Source organism: Parasteatoda tepidariorum, chromosome 5 (genome assembly GCF_982258835.1).
Source record: "Parasteatoda tepidariorum strain Cologne lab strain chromosome 5, Ptep-v5.0, whole genome shotgun sequence".
Classification (NCBI taxonomy): domain Eukaryota; kingdom Metazoa; phylum Arthropoda; class Arachnida; order Araneae; family Theridiidae; genus Parasteatoda; species Parasteatoda tepidariorum.
Genome location: NC_141759.1, coordinates 94,210,418 through 94,225,515, shown reverse-complemented (window position 1 = coordinate 94,225,515; position 15,098 = coordinate 94,210,418). Strand labels below are relative to the sequence as shown.

At 26.3% G+C, this 15,098-nt stretch overlaps 1 protein-coding gene across 1 annotated transcript; it reads right to left on the bottom strand.

Moving 5' to 3' along the window:
* Positions 1-8,633: 8,633 nt before the first annotated feature.
* On the bottom strand, positions 8,634-14,736 carry LOC107450989 (uncharacterized). Its single transcript, XM_016066939.4, has 3 exons — positions 14,374-14,736; positions 10,616-11,072; positions 8,634-8,950 (listed from the first exon to the last, which is right to left on the bottom strand). Exons 2-3 carry the CDS (start codon positions 11,062-11,064, stop codon positions 8,899-8,901), a joined length of 501 nt encoding a protein of 166 aa, XP_015922425.1. The 5' UTR covers positions 11,065-11,072; positions 14,374-14,736; the 3' UTR covers positions 8,634-8,898.
* Positions 14,737-15,098: the final 362 nt, after the last annotated feature.

Here is a 15,098-nt window from a genome sequence, read left to right as displayed (position 1 = left end):
TTCTTAATTTACTATATTCTAGATGGCAAAATTAAGCTAACACTAAGTCTTTCTTTCAGCAAATGAACTCTGGAAATTTAGGGTTTTTCAGTCTCATGATGCACAATTCATCAAAGCAATTTCCTGAGAAGGAGAACTATATTTTGATTATTGTGCTACAAACTTTTAATGGACAAGGGTGCAATCAGTGATGGAGCTGTATCAGGTATTAACTGTATCCTAGTACTATATACTATATAACTGTATACTAGTACCATACCTCTTGTTATGATCCCATTGATATTAGGAATATTTGATTCCATAAAGCAGCTGATAACAACTAACTCTGTTTCTGCACTTTAGGTTAAAAATATATATCTATTCTACTCAATACAATTACTGCATTCATATTTTGGTTTTACTTTTTAACTCACATTTTAAATTTTTAATTAAATCTGAACTAAAATTTCTAATTTAACAAAAGTGTTCTTAAAATATTAGTAATTAGCAGAATTTGAAATTAATTGGGCCGCAATGTTTGAAAGCTAATAAAAGTTTCATATCTTTTAATATTACCTCGGGTGTCATAAATTCAAATCCATTTCAAATTTATCCTAGACTCAAATCTTGCTGTTCAGGCATATTTCTAGTTGACAAATTGAACTTAAAATGTATCCTGTAGCTTAGTACATTTTGCTTGTGACTGCTATAACGAAATTTGATATTTACATGGTATATTATATGTTTTTTAAATCTGAGAAAAAATATTACAAATATTGAGACAAAAAAAAGCATATATATATATATTTTGAAGCACATGTCCTCTAAAAGAACAGCTTCTTCGGCTGTGGTACCCTTAATGATTTTGCCTGAACCCAGAGACTTAGTAAATATATTTCATTAGCAATTATGAACATGTTAATTAGCAAGACTATTAGTTATTTTGAAAATATGTAAATATTTAAATTTTATTAATTATTTCGAAACTATTAAGTGAATTAAATTTTTTCTTCATTTTGTTCAATCAATTTTTCTCTTAAATTGGATTTTATGTCACACATTTAAATTGCTCAGATTTTGAGTGGCATCTATAATCTAGTTCTTAATTTGAATTTAGTTCATGCATAAATTAAAAAATGAATGAACTGAAATATGGTTTCCATTAAAGTAAAAACAAAAAAGTAAGAAAATAAACATTGAGAATGGTTTTCAGAGAAACATACTTCATTGTTGAATTTGGTTACTTTCATTCTGAGCGATATACTGATGGAATTTTTTTCAATTGCATATATCCATTTCACAATTCATTCATTACATTGTTATTAAAAATTTTTTTTTAAAATTTCTTTCTTCACAAGCATTTTGTTTAAATAATTTCATAAAAATATTAAATGAATAATAGATTATTGATTGAATATAATTTTAATTACAGGCTTTAAAAATCATAACTGGTTCAAAAAAATTCTTAACTTCTGCAACACTTTTGGTCCTGGAACTTTGCAGAATACCATTTATCTACTTTTTGCTTTAAAAGCTTGATTTTAAAAAATGGTGAAAATGTTTTCCACAAAGAATAGTTATAACAGCATGATTCTGTTCTTGTCAATTTAATTTCAGAAAGGGACTCATTTTATAATACAGTGGTTTTATAAGTGATAGTTAATATATTTTTAAAATAATTATTAAGTTATTGATATATTATATTGAATTTTGACATATAAAAGAATATATTTTTCATTTCTTAGTTCCTAGTGAATTATACTTTATTTTCTTAGATTTCTGTGTTTCATAACATTTATATTAAATTTTTGAGAAAACTTCATTACTTTAGGAATAGTTTTGCATAATTTGTTCTTTGAATGCATAATTCTGCTGGTATGTGCATACTTCTTCTTGGATGTTGTTAAATGGATGAGATTTCCTAAAACAGAAACGCATGGAAGAAATTTGATATATTTTTTTGATTCTTCTAGTTGCTAGAACATATGTGATAAACTAAAGAAACTTTGGTTTTCTTTGGATTCTCTCAAATATTAATGTGTTAGAAATGTAGAAAGAATGTATAATGAATGCTGTGCACATATTTTTTAAAAAATATTATTGTTCAATGTTTTACCAAATTGAAAAATAAATATAAACTGAAAATGAAACTTAGTCACACTTAAAATTAATAAAAACTTAAACGTAATTGAACCTTGTTGATGAGAAAGAACGAATTTCTTTTGATGTGATTTTTATTTTTGGTTTCCTGTCAATTTCCAAATGAATAAAATATTTTTAAGCACTTTTGTGCAACTACGCTATACACATTTTTTTAAAAGGTGAACTCAAATTAATGTATTCCTTGAAATTGTTTTACTTATAACAATAACAGAAAATTTATTTTCACTTTAATATAAAGAAAACAGATGATTCACAATTAAAAAGTATGTGTGTTTCTAATCATACATATCCTGTATAATACTACCTAGAATTGTATTGAAGTTGTAATTGAATTGAAGTTGTAAATATTAGAGATAAATCGAATCAGTCTAGGATAATGACTGAAACAACTTTATCATTTTTAAAGTGAGAAGCAGACTTTTTGTATTTTTAACATGAATGGAAAGCCTTTTTTGGTCCGAATAATGTTAACAAAGTTAACTTTAATAACATATGAACACAGTTAGATAATAAAAACGCTGTTACATTTATGGAAATTTAATTTTTGAAAAAAAATTTATTAAATTAATATTTTTAAAAAAAAATGTATATGTGTTTATGCAAATAATAATTATGATAATAATACATTTGTATGAGCAAATATTTCTAGGTAATATATTTTTTAAGACAGATAAATATTTATTACACTGATCATAAAAATAAATAGATTTTTGATGTAACTTTTGATATTTATCTTTCTAATATATGCATATTTTCCCTCAGGTTTGTTGGGGATATTTCAAAAAGTTAAATATTTTTGTCACTTTTGGAATAAAATTCCGTTAGTAAACAATGTTATGAGTTTGTAGGTTTGCAGATATTTATGTTTTATGAAATTAGATATTTTATTTATTTTTTTATCTTACTCTGCATATGAATGTAAATATTCATGTTTTGTGAAGAAATCCTGTAGCTCTTTGGCTATTCAGATAGTTAAATCACCCTCATTCTCGCAGGTTATTCTGAGAAATTGATTTCTAAATCTACCTGTTATTTTAGATAAAAACTGAAAGAGAAAAAGAAATGATTACTCATTATTTCACGAACAGTCACAACACAAATGAAAGCATTGAATTGTGAGCTAGAAACTTTTTAAGCAATAGTTTTTTGTTTGTTTGTTTTGTTTTTAAAAATTGGCAGCATTGTTTGAAAGCTTATAAAAGTTTTCATAACTTTCAGTATTACCTCTAGTGTCATAAATTCGGATCCATTTTAAATGTATCCTAGACTCAAAACAGGTAAATTGCTAGCTGACAAATTTGAGTTAAAATGTATAGGAAAATGTACTCTGTAGCTTAGTACATTTTGCTTGTGTGATATGGTGAAATTTGATATATTTATGTTACACGTTTTAGGAAATCAGGAAAAAAATATTACAAATATTGAGACTATGTATATATATTTATGATTTTTTTCTTGCCAGTTCGATTTTAAAAACTCACTGATTTTATAATTCAGTAACTTTATTAGTGATGGTCTATGTATTTTTAAAATAAATAATTTATTAAGTTATTGATAAATTATATTAATTTTTGACTCACATAAAAGAAAAAAGATTTTCACTTCTTAGATTTTATCATGTTATATTTTATTTTTCATAGATTTCTGCTTTAAATAACATTTGTATTAAATTCATGAGAAAACTTATCATTTTCATTCTTATTATTTTCAGAACAGTTTTGCATCACTTGTTTTTTGAAAGTATAATTCTGCTGCTGTGTGTATACTTCTTATTGGTTGTTGTTGAATGGATAGGATATCCTAGAAGAGAAACATAATGAAGAAATTTGGCATATTCTTTGATTCTGTTAACTGGCTGCACATATGTGATAGACTAAAGAGGCTTTGGTTTTCTTTGGATTCTCCCCACTTAGTTACATATCTTAGGAATGTAGTGGTCCCTTAAAAAAACTTAATGGTAAATGTTGTACCCATATTTTTTTTATAACAATAATTGCTCAATGTTTTGCAAAATTGATAAGTGAAAAATAAATTGTAATTACTCTCAAAATTGATAATAGCATGAATATACAGTTGAATCATATTCCTTATTGATGTGAAAACTAACAAGTATTTCTTTTGATGTAATTTTGATTTTTGGTTTCTTGTCAAATCTTAAATGAATATAATATTCAGCATTTATTGTGCAAATATGTTAAACACAAAAAAAGATTTTTTTAAGGTGAACTCAAATTACATTATACCTAGAAAAGGTTTTGCTTACAACATGCACAGAAAATTTATTTTCTCTTTAATATGAAGAAAACTAATGATTCACAATAAAAAAGAGTGAGTGTTTCTAACAGTTTATATCATTTATAATATCCATTATTAATTATTTCATCATTGAAGTTGTCAATTGTAAGACATAAATTGAATCTGTCTGGGGTAGTGACTTATCCAACTTTATAATTTTCGAAGTTGAAAACAGACTTTTTGTATTTCTAACATGAATAGAAAGCTTTCTTTGGTCCCTATGTTGTCAACAATGTTGACTTTGATTTTTTTCATTTTTACACTTACAAAGAATAACCTTTCTAAACTTTTTTTTTTGAATAAATGTCTTTTTAAAAAAATACATACATGTTTTTAATGCAAAAATAATAATAATAAGTTTGTAAGAGTAGATATTTCTAGGCAATATATTTAAGATAAATAAATATTTATTTCACTGATTATAAAAATGAGAAACGGATTATTGATGTAACTTTTGGATATTTATTTTTCTCATATATTTTCTCATATATCTCGTATATTTTTTTCGGGCATGTTGGGGATATTTAAAAATGTTAAGCATTTTTGTAATAAAATTCCGTTAGTAAGCAATATTATGAGTTTGTTAGTTTGAAAATACTTTAGGATTATGAACACAGATGTTTTATTTATTGATTTTTTATCTTACTCTGGATATGAATGTAAAGATTCATGTTTTCTGAAGAAATCCTGCATATCTTTTGCAATACAGGTAGTCATTTCATCCACATTCTGGCAAGTTATTCTGAGAAATTGATTTCCAAATCCACAAGATAAAAATGCGAATGATTAATTATTATTTCATGAATAATCGTCTCCATTTATTAAAATGAAAGTCTTTACTTGTGAGTTTGTATCATTTTATGTGTTAGTTTTGTTTGTTTTTGTATTTTAAAATTTCGGAAAACATCTAATGTAGGACTCACTTTGAGCGTCAGTTATATATATATATATATATATATATATATATATATATGATTATCTAGAAATTTTTAATTATAAATTAATAACTTTTATAAATATCAAAACAATTGTAAACTGTAAAAATTATAAACGATTATATGATTCAGTATGTAAATCCAAAATTATAATTTTTTATGATTCAGAATGTGAAATTGTATTGACAAATAATATATTGGATTAACTGATAAAACGATTTTAAAAGTTTTGATATGAGATTAAAATAATATGCAAAAGAAAAAATATCTATTTTAATTAATTTTGTTTAACTTTTAACTTAGAAACTTAGTTTTTTAACCTTTATAATAAATTGCGTCTTAACATAATAGCAAAATATGTTCATTATAATCTTGAAAGTTAATCAGTTGTAAAAAATCTAATTTATTAAATATTATTGTATGTTTCTCTAGATTTTCAACTTAAACAATTTTCTTGAAAATTACAATTTAGAAATGAATTTTTATTTTGCTAAAATATTTTCAATGTTTAGAGTGTAGCAAGTGAAAATATTTTTTATGCCATTTCCATAGTTTTCTTAGGAATGGAGGAACAATAAAAAAAAAAAATATTTGACAGAAAATATTTCCACAAAATCATTTAAAAGTTTTTTTCTTAATAATAATATTTGGATAGATGCGAATTTGAAGTTTCAAAAAATAACAGCAAACACACACATGTATGTAATTTTATTTAACATTTTTCAATCAAAATATTAAAGTGAATTTATCTTAGTTAAATACAAAAGATAGTTTTATTTTATTAAGTTTTTCATTAGAAGAAAAAAAACTTTTCTATTGTTACTGTTCAATGTTTTTATAAATACATCTTGTAAATATAGTTGCTATTTATTTTATAAAATTATGGCTAAATAAAATGTGAAGTTGTAGAATTGAAAACCACAACTTATCAAAGCTGTTTTTAAATAACATTATAAAAATATGCATATTTAAAATTATTATCGTTATGTTAAACTCTTGAATCTGATGGAATTCAATATTATTCACAACAAGCATAATTATAGCAAAAAAGAAACTTTTTGTTTATTTCAATTTTAAAAAATGATATGCAAAATAAATTTGAATCCTTACATTTTTGGATTTTCCAGGAATACCACCTTCATATACATAAACTCTCTTGAGCCTTTAGTAACTTTAGAGTTATTTTTTTTATACGAGCTTCAATATATATTTAAATATGAAAGGAAAACATTTTTTATTTATTTTAATACTATGCACTTTTATGAAAAAAAGTTAGGTGCTTTTTTTTCTTAAACTATAGCATGCATTATACAGTTTGTACTCCAAAAATTAAATTTTTCTAAAGGTATTCATGAATATAAATGTTGAAATTTGTATGCACTTAGATGAAAAAAGTGACCGAACTTTCCAAATATTTTATATAAATATATGTGTTTATTCACATTTTTTTGCATAGTAAATATTTTTGCATTGCGCACATAATTATTTTTTAATTATTAATTTTCATGTCCATTCTTTGTTATTTTTCATACATTTTCAAGTCATTATTTATGTTAACCCTCATTCATCGTTTTCACGTATCTATTCTTCACTTGAGAAACAATCTATTGTGGTTCTAAAGTTTTTTTAAATTTTTTTTTTTAAAATTCCATCAAGTTATTTACAAAAATACTTGAAAGAAGGGCATTTTTATGAATATATGAGGATTGTGAAAATTTTGTTGTTAATGTTAATTTCTTTAATAAATATTGATCAATAAATTTATTATTTATTTAATTACGTATGTAAATTCAGAACCACGTTTTACTTATGCTGAATTCTTTATGCTTAGCAAAGCTGAGCTTAGTAAAAGCTTTATAGCTATATATCTATAGCTTAGCAAAACAATAGCAACACCAAACTTAAATTATTTAAGATTCATAATAGTATTATCAAATTTTTATTTTCCCCATTTCAAAGAGAATTTAAATAAAATTGAGAATGTACGCTATTCCTTGAAATATGAGTCCATATCATTAAATCATTGTTTACTTTCTATTTTGTTTGAAATTGCATGATATAAGGCAATAATTAAGGCATAAATCTCCCCTACCTTTCCCTTGGCAGTGGCACTCATTTTTAAAGATAATATTTTTGTCTTTGCACCGTAATTTTAAATAGATTAATGATTGTAAACTTAGAACTAAACCATAAAACATTTTATAAATTATACAATATTAATTTTTATTGATTAAACATTTTTTTAAAAAAATGTTTGCACATATTTATATTTGTAATATAAAAACAGATATTTCTTAAAAAAATTATTTAGAGTTAAATTCTATGTCCAATGTGATACATAAATATATATATTATTACTCTATATAATATACTCAATATATATAAATACGAGTTATAAATATATATATATATATATATTGTTACTTTATAAAATAAAATTATAATTTCTTTTACAAATAATAAATATTATACGTTTTTGAATTGTTGTTGGCGGTAACAAGTTTTCAAAAAATGTTTAGAACTTTTCGTTCAAATTAGAATTTTTCGAACAGATTAATTGAGAACCACAATCATATTAGGAAGTTTGTTCTGTTGAAAAGCATGTACTTAAAGGTAATTTTAGTCTTCTAAGAGTCCTTGAACGTACTTTTTTCATTGGGTGTTTTTAAAAAGTGCTTATTTTTCTCTTTTCGAAAATGAGATTTTTTTTTCTTAACTATGTCGATTTTCGCCATGTACTATTATGCAAAAGCGTGCTTTTCACGTTGTTCTATTCAACATTCTCACAATTTATTCAAACACAATCGTTTCTGGCATACCGTCGGCCCATAGCATATGAAAGCGCCAATCATTTTACAAATTTTGATGAAATACTTGCGAGTCCACTGAGCTTGGTTCGGTGAGATTCTTGCACTCTTTTGTGCCCCTCTGCTGCATTTTGCAAGATATTCTCGATTTCAGGCTTCATTTTCCACTCTCTGATATCGAACCGAAAAATCTCTCTATCTTTTTATGGTGCTTAATATAATCATGAAAAGAGTTCTTTGTCAGAAACTAGTTATTTTATCACGATCATGTAAAATCTGAAAATTATTTTGAATTTTGTTAATGTATATAGTACTTAAAAATATTTTTTTGAGTGCTTAAAAAGTACTTAAAAGGTGCTTATTTTTTGTTGAAAGATTTGCCTATTCACCCTAAGAGCTTTGAATTCTTTCAATCATCAGAGAATTAAAAAAATGTGTTTTCAAAAGGAAAATATTTTAAATACAATACAAACAAAATTATCAATTTATTAATGTCTATGTACAACAAATAAAATATATCACATTCATCCATCCAACAATAAGAACAGAAAAATCAGGAACTCTTATTTACAAAAGACTTAGAAAAGATAAAAGCATGCAGTTTTGTTAATGGTTAAGACCAATAACCCCACTGCCTGGTCAAAGATACAGGCATAGTCCTATTTACAGGCATATATTATTATGCTTTCATTCAGTCTTCTTAATCTATCTTCATCTCATCACCTCCCCAAATTTTGGAGGAGGCTTGTGAGGGACCGTCCACCAAGTGAGCTGAAAGAAAACAAGATCAATAATCTCAATTTCCGTGTCGACATTTTAATACTCTTTGAAGTTGATGTTTTGATATAAGTGCAAATTTAAAATTTAAAAAAAAAATAAAACATTAAATTACTGTGGCATTAAATTAGTACAAATGTTGCAAGCTTTGGATTAACTGTACCATATGATCATGCATCGCCCAACCATGGCCAAGCAGAGTGGCCCCATTTTTTGGGCTCTATCTTTAAACGGCATTGGTAATGCAGAGCTAGAAAATCAATGGGGCTTCAATATCACTAAAAATTCATTCAGGCCACCATAAAATAATTAATAGTGGTTCTGAGTGGTGGTGGCTCAGGAGATAGAGTATTCGCCTTCCAATGAGGTGAACCAGGTTCGAATCCCAGCCATGGCTGGTTGATACAAATTATGTCCCCGGCTCTCACCGACCTGTGCTGATGTAAAATATCGTCAGTGGTAGACAGGTAATGGGTTAGAATCCCTTTGCCCTCAGCTTGACCATGGGAAGTTTTCGTGGTTTTTCTCTCCATGTAACGCAAATGCTGGTTAGTTCCATGAAAAGTCCTCCACGAAGGAGGAATTCTCCCAATACTTAAACTAGGAGTTCCCTTGTCTTCTTAATTGGGTTCAAAATTTCAAGGCTACGGAGTTGAATTTTAGTAGTCATAAGCTGAAAATTGGGTAGTCTGTTGGGTTATAAAATAAAATTTAAAAAATTAGCAGTACTTTGTTTCATTTTTTAATCTATGTTTATGTCACGAATTAGTATGCTTTATCACGATTGTAGTATTATGTAATATGTACTTTTCAATTAAATTCACTTTAATAACTTTTATAATAACAATATGTAACCGACCAATGGAAAAGTATACAGGCCCTTACTATTTTATAGTTACTAGTCCTTTGGACCAGTGACTTAATTTTCCTAATTTATACCTATGTTAATGGACACATATAATTCATTAAGATTAAACTTATCCATCATGAAACTAATTCTATCCTAGCAACTAATCTTGTGCTCACTGGGGCCTAATAAAGGTCTTACTTGAACGAGAACCATAGAATCAATACTGGGATATCTAGATTTTATCCTAATGTATCAGGATAGGCTTGGGAGATTGGATGTAAATTCATTTCTATTAAAGACCCGAATAGGTTAATAATAACAATATAGGTCCAAGATTGGGGTGACTATATTTTGTAATATTGGTTCTAAAGTAGCTTTCAATATTGCACCAAGATTCATTTCTGTCTAGGTCTTTTATATGCCTACAACATAGAGCTAATATTGGAATGTCTAAATTTTTTAAAATTGATCCTTGATAGAAGGGAATCTTGGTTTGATATCACAAGCCTATCATGGTTCATTATGGCAAAACTAGACATCCCAATATTTGTTCCTTGGTGTATGTTGTTGTAGGATCTTTGTTGAGCAAATTTGGAGCCCTAAAAGCGCTAAGTTAAAATTCTTGTTTGAGTAACATATTTTAAAATTGAATGACTCTATATCAAAGAGCTTAAAAACATTACCCTACTAATCGTAATCCTTTAAGCATAAATTAGAACTTAAATCCTTTCTGCATTAAGTGATTCATTTACTTTTAACATAATGCATGTTACAATATGAATTAAACTGAAATCATTCTAGAAACTTACATTCCTCCAAGTCCTCCAAGTCCTCGTTCACCAAGGCCAATCCCTTGGATGGTGTATCCTCCACTTCCACCACCCCCACCACCTCTGCTGGGATAACTGGGAGGGGCATAGCTGCCTCCAGGATATCCAGATGGACCTCCGTATCCTGGACCACCACCAAATTGACTTGGTACTGGTCCTCCAGGTGGTCCAAATGCTGAGATGGGTCCTCCAAAACCAAGGCCAGCTGGCATTCCAAATCCGCCACCTTCACCTCCAGCGAACAGAGGCATGCCACCATATGCTCCACCAAATGGGTGTCCTCCAGCACCAAATCCTTGAGGCGATCCTAAACCAAGTGGTATTTGTCCTCCTCCTCCTCCGCCTCCATCACCAAATATCTGGTATGGACTTTGTGCCAGAGCTACTGTGGCCATCAGAAGTAACGATGCTGTAGTTGTGTAGATCATTTTGTTTTCTAAAAAAAATCTGGTATATGAGTTTAAAGACATACAAGTATCTTAACATGCATTTTAAATATTAAGTTATGCATTGGCAAAAGATTTAGTATATTTTTTCAGAAGAATGATGTTTGATTAAGTTCATAGTGGAAAGTTTAAATTGATTACTGTTTTCATTTGTGATTAAATTGACATAATTATTGCCTCGCGTAATATTTACCTAATTATTACAACACAAATTGCTGCATATTGTTTTTGATATCATAAGATTTATTAAAAATGTGCATTTTAAAAGATAATACTCAAAGAAAAGCTATCATTTATACATATTTAGAAGATAACAGACTGCATTATATACTTGTTATATGAAGGGAAATTTTGTTTTGATAATAGTTCTGTCATTTATAATTTTCATTCATCGTGGTGAAATAGTTGCATTCTTAAATAAATTGTATACTACAGATATTAAAAGGCACATTAGTATAAAAAGATAATTATTTTAAAGTTTCAAATTAAAGATTAAATAGTTATTTTAGGGATACTAGTGCAAGTATCATAAATACCATTTTCTGAACTATTTTCAGTGTAACCTTAAAGTACTTATTTTGTGTCTTTTAAGTTTGAAGCTTGTTATATAATGCTGTATCACTAAAAAATTTTTTTTTCTTTTCCGTTTATGAAATTCTTTGAATGAAATATAGTGTCTTCTGTAGGGCTTGAAACTTGTTATAGTGTTATAACATAATTAAACTATTTTTTTTTCAGTTTGCGATTTTTATTAAAAGGAAAATTATATTTTCTATGCAATTAAATTATTTTTATTATGAAAAATTTTCATATTAAGTTTGAGATTTATGCAATTTTACTTTTTTCATAATTTTTTCTTTTGTATTTCTTAACTTACTATCAATCCAATGTCCTATTCTATTTTAAAACCTTCTCTGTTTTTAAATTTTTAAGAGGTAAATTGTTTTATATACAATTAAATTTTATTTCGATTGTCAAACAAAATTTGACTTTTAATATTCTAATCCTTTTATCCTAACTTCTTTCGTTTGAGTTTTTAATATTTTTCTTTTATGTTGTAGTGTTATGTCACATTAAAATTTTTATCAGCTTTGTGAGTTTTTTTAAATCAAAACACTGTATTTTAAATACAATTGTCAAACAATATTTGTATTGAGACTTTAATACCAAATTTGGTACCAAAACTTCTGATCATTTAAGAATTTTCTTTCATGGTAGTGAATTTCAATTTTTGTCTAGTTTTCACTGTAAATCTTACTTCCTTAAATGTCAATAAAAACTTGAATGCATAAATATTTTGCCTGATTTAAGATTAAAAATATGATTAGTTGCGAACTTAATTTATAAATAATGCAACCTATTGATTTCCTAATTAGTTTGTAGTATTCAACTGAAACAAGGTTTTGAAAACTGGAAATAAGATTTTCAAGACGGGAATTTTTTTTTGTCATATTTCATTTTATGAAATCGCTTGTTTTTTTTTTTTATTTAATGCTTAAACAACCTTCAAGAACAATTTTTTTTAAAAAAATTAAAGGAAAAGTATTTTTGACCTTAGTTTACATTAGGACTCAAAATGATATACTTAGAAAATGCAGAAAAATGTGCACACTCATAAAGTTACTTATAAAATAAATTGAAAATTCATATTAATGATTAGGGTGTAATAGTAAGAGAGTTATAACTATGAATATGTAGTTTTAATATTATTTAGTGTTAAACACAGTTTTAAATAGCGAAAAAACAAGATTTAGTGGATTATTTTGTTCGATTTTTTATTATAATTTTTATTTATTTAAGTAAAATCATCTTATTTAGTTGTTTATATCATCTTATTTAGTTGTTGTATAAAATGTTTTTATCACTTGATTAGTGTCGTAAGAAATCTGTTGACTAATGTTAGATTCATATTATGAGTTGGTTAATTGGGTAAATTGTGTATTTGTAAGAAATCATTAAATGAATTTTATTTTACAAAATTTTTTGTTTTATTTTAATTATTTCATTGAAAAAGAAATAGATAAGCATTTGCTATAAAACTAATGATAGATTTGAATTTTGATAATGGGCAGGAAATTTACTCTTTACGTATTTAATATTTTTGGTTTGTGAGAATTTCATGATATACAGAAAAAAAATGCTCTTAAAAAAAAAAAAAGAAAAAAGAATGAATTTTATCCATCAATTCAAAACTTATTTTTTGATAACTTAAATTTATAAAATGCTCTTACAATTAAAAGAATTTTTTTTCCTTCTAGAATCTCAAATAATTTAAAAATTTGAGACTTTTTTAAATTTTCGATTACATGCCTAAATTGTAAGAATTTTTAGATGAAACAAAAAACTTTATAGGTGCTGTTTTTTAAATTAATTTTCTACTTTCGAATATATAAAAGGAAAAGAAATATTATTGAAGAATTTCAAAATAAACATTAAACTGTGTTAAACAAATGATCTTAAATAACAAGGAAAGAGTTCTTTGTAAAACTTAAAGGTTTCATATTTTATTTTGGATAAATATAAAATTTAATGAATGAATTAAATGAGTTTCAGGATTGTTTATTCGTTTTAATTAAAAAAAAAATGTTTTTACAATCATTGCAATACTTTTTTTTCTTTCTTGAAATCATAATTTTGGATTTTGATATTTTTTGAGAACTTTGTCTTGTATACCTAAATTTCATACATTTTTAGTCTTTTTTTCGATAAGTCAAAAAATTTCAAGGCAATTTTTTTTTTTACAATTAATTTATTTGTTGATTTAACAATATTTCATATTAATATTCGAATTATTGAAAAATTGCAATCCGGTAATTAATAGGTTTAAAAAGGGATCTTATAAGGCCAAAGAAGAGTTCTTAGTATAAATTTAAGGTGTTTGTTCCATAACTTATATTGGACGTATATCTATAAAATTTATTTTAAGTAATTAAAAACAAGAGTTTGATAATCACTCATAAAAATTTAAATCTTAGCATATAATACTTTCGCATGTATTGCTTTTCTTTGAATGGTATTTATCTTTTGCCTTTTTTTAAACCTACTATTCTGAACCATTAGTACCAGCTGCAAGCAAAAAGTTAAGATTAAAAAAAGTTGCTGAAGATAAATATTTAAGGTTTATGTAGGAATTGAAAAAAAAGTTTCAGTTTTAAAATTATCTTTAAATAGGTTTTTATTTGAAGAAAAAAATTATCGCATGAACTTGCTTATGTAATTTTTTTTGAAACTGAACATATGTCAAAATTAAATTCCACGCAATTATAATTCAACAATCAGAGAAAGACTTACCTGTTTTAGAACAAGTTGTGAATTTCACTCGCTTTCAAACAACAATACTGACCAATGAATAAGGAATTACTCCTTATATAGAGATGACATATTATAAAACTAGATCATCGCATCCTAAGGAGAGTGAATTCTTAGAGGAAATGAAATGAAGAGAGGAGGGGGTCGACCTATGAAAAGCCGTCAGCCCTTTCACTCTTTCCCCCCCTTTCTACTTCCACTTCCAAGAGGTTGCCAATCTCAAATAACCCATTTCTTGAGTATGTAGGAATTGGCGGCGGCTCCTTTGAAAAATTCCAAACGAGAAGAAATAGAAACTGAAAGATTAAATTATTATATAAATATACTAAACATATTTGATTCGTAGGTGGATTTTCAGGAGGTGAAAGGGGGGATTGATTTTACCTTTTCTTTTGCGTGGGAAATTATTTTAAATTGGTGAGAAAGTTTCATCCTACTTTTTTTTGCGCTCTTCTTCAAATGAAAGCGTTAAATTAAAAATCGTTTGCGCTTTTTTTCTTTTTAAAATAATAATCTTAGAAGTTTTAATAATGGTATGCTGTTATGCTCACGCTGAGTTTGAGGTGTAGTTTCCTATTAAAAGGAGTAGTTTTCTATTTTTTCGGTTATGGAACCCTAAATTATCGACCAACTATTATCGTTAAATGTTAATTATTATCGAAAAACACGAAATAGAATAATGAATTATTATATAAATACTAAATGTG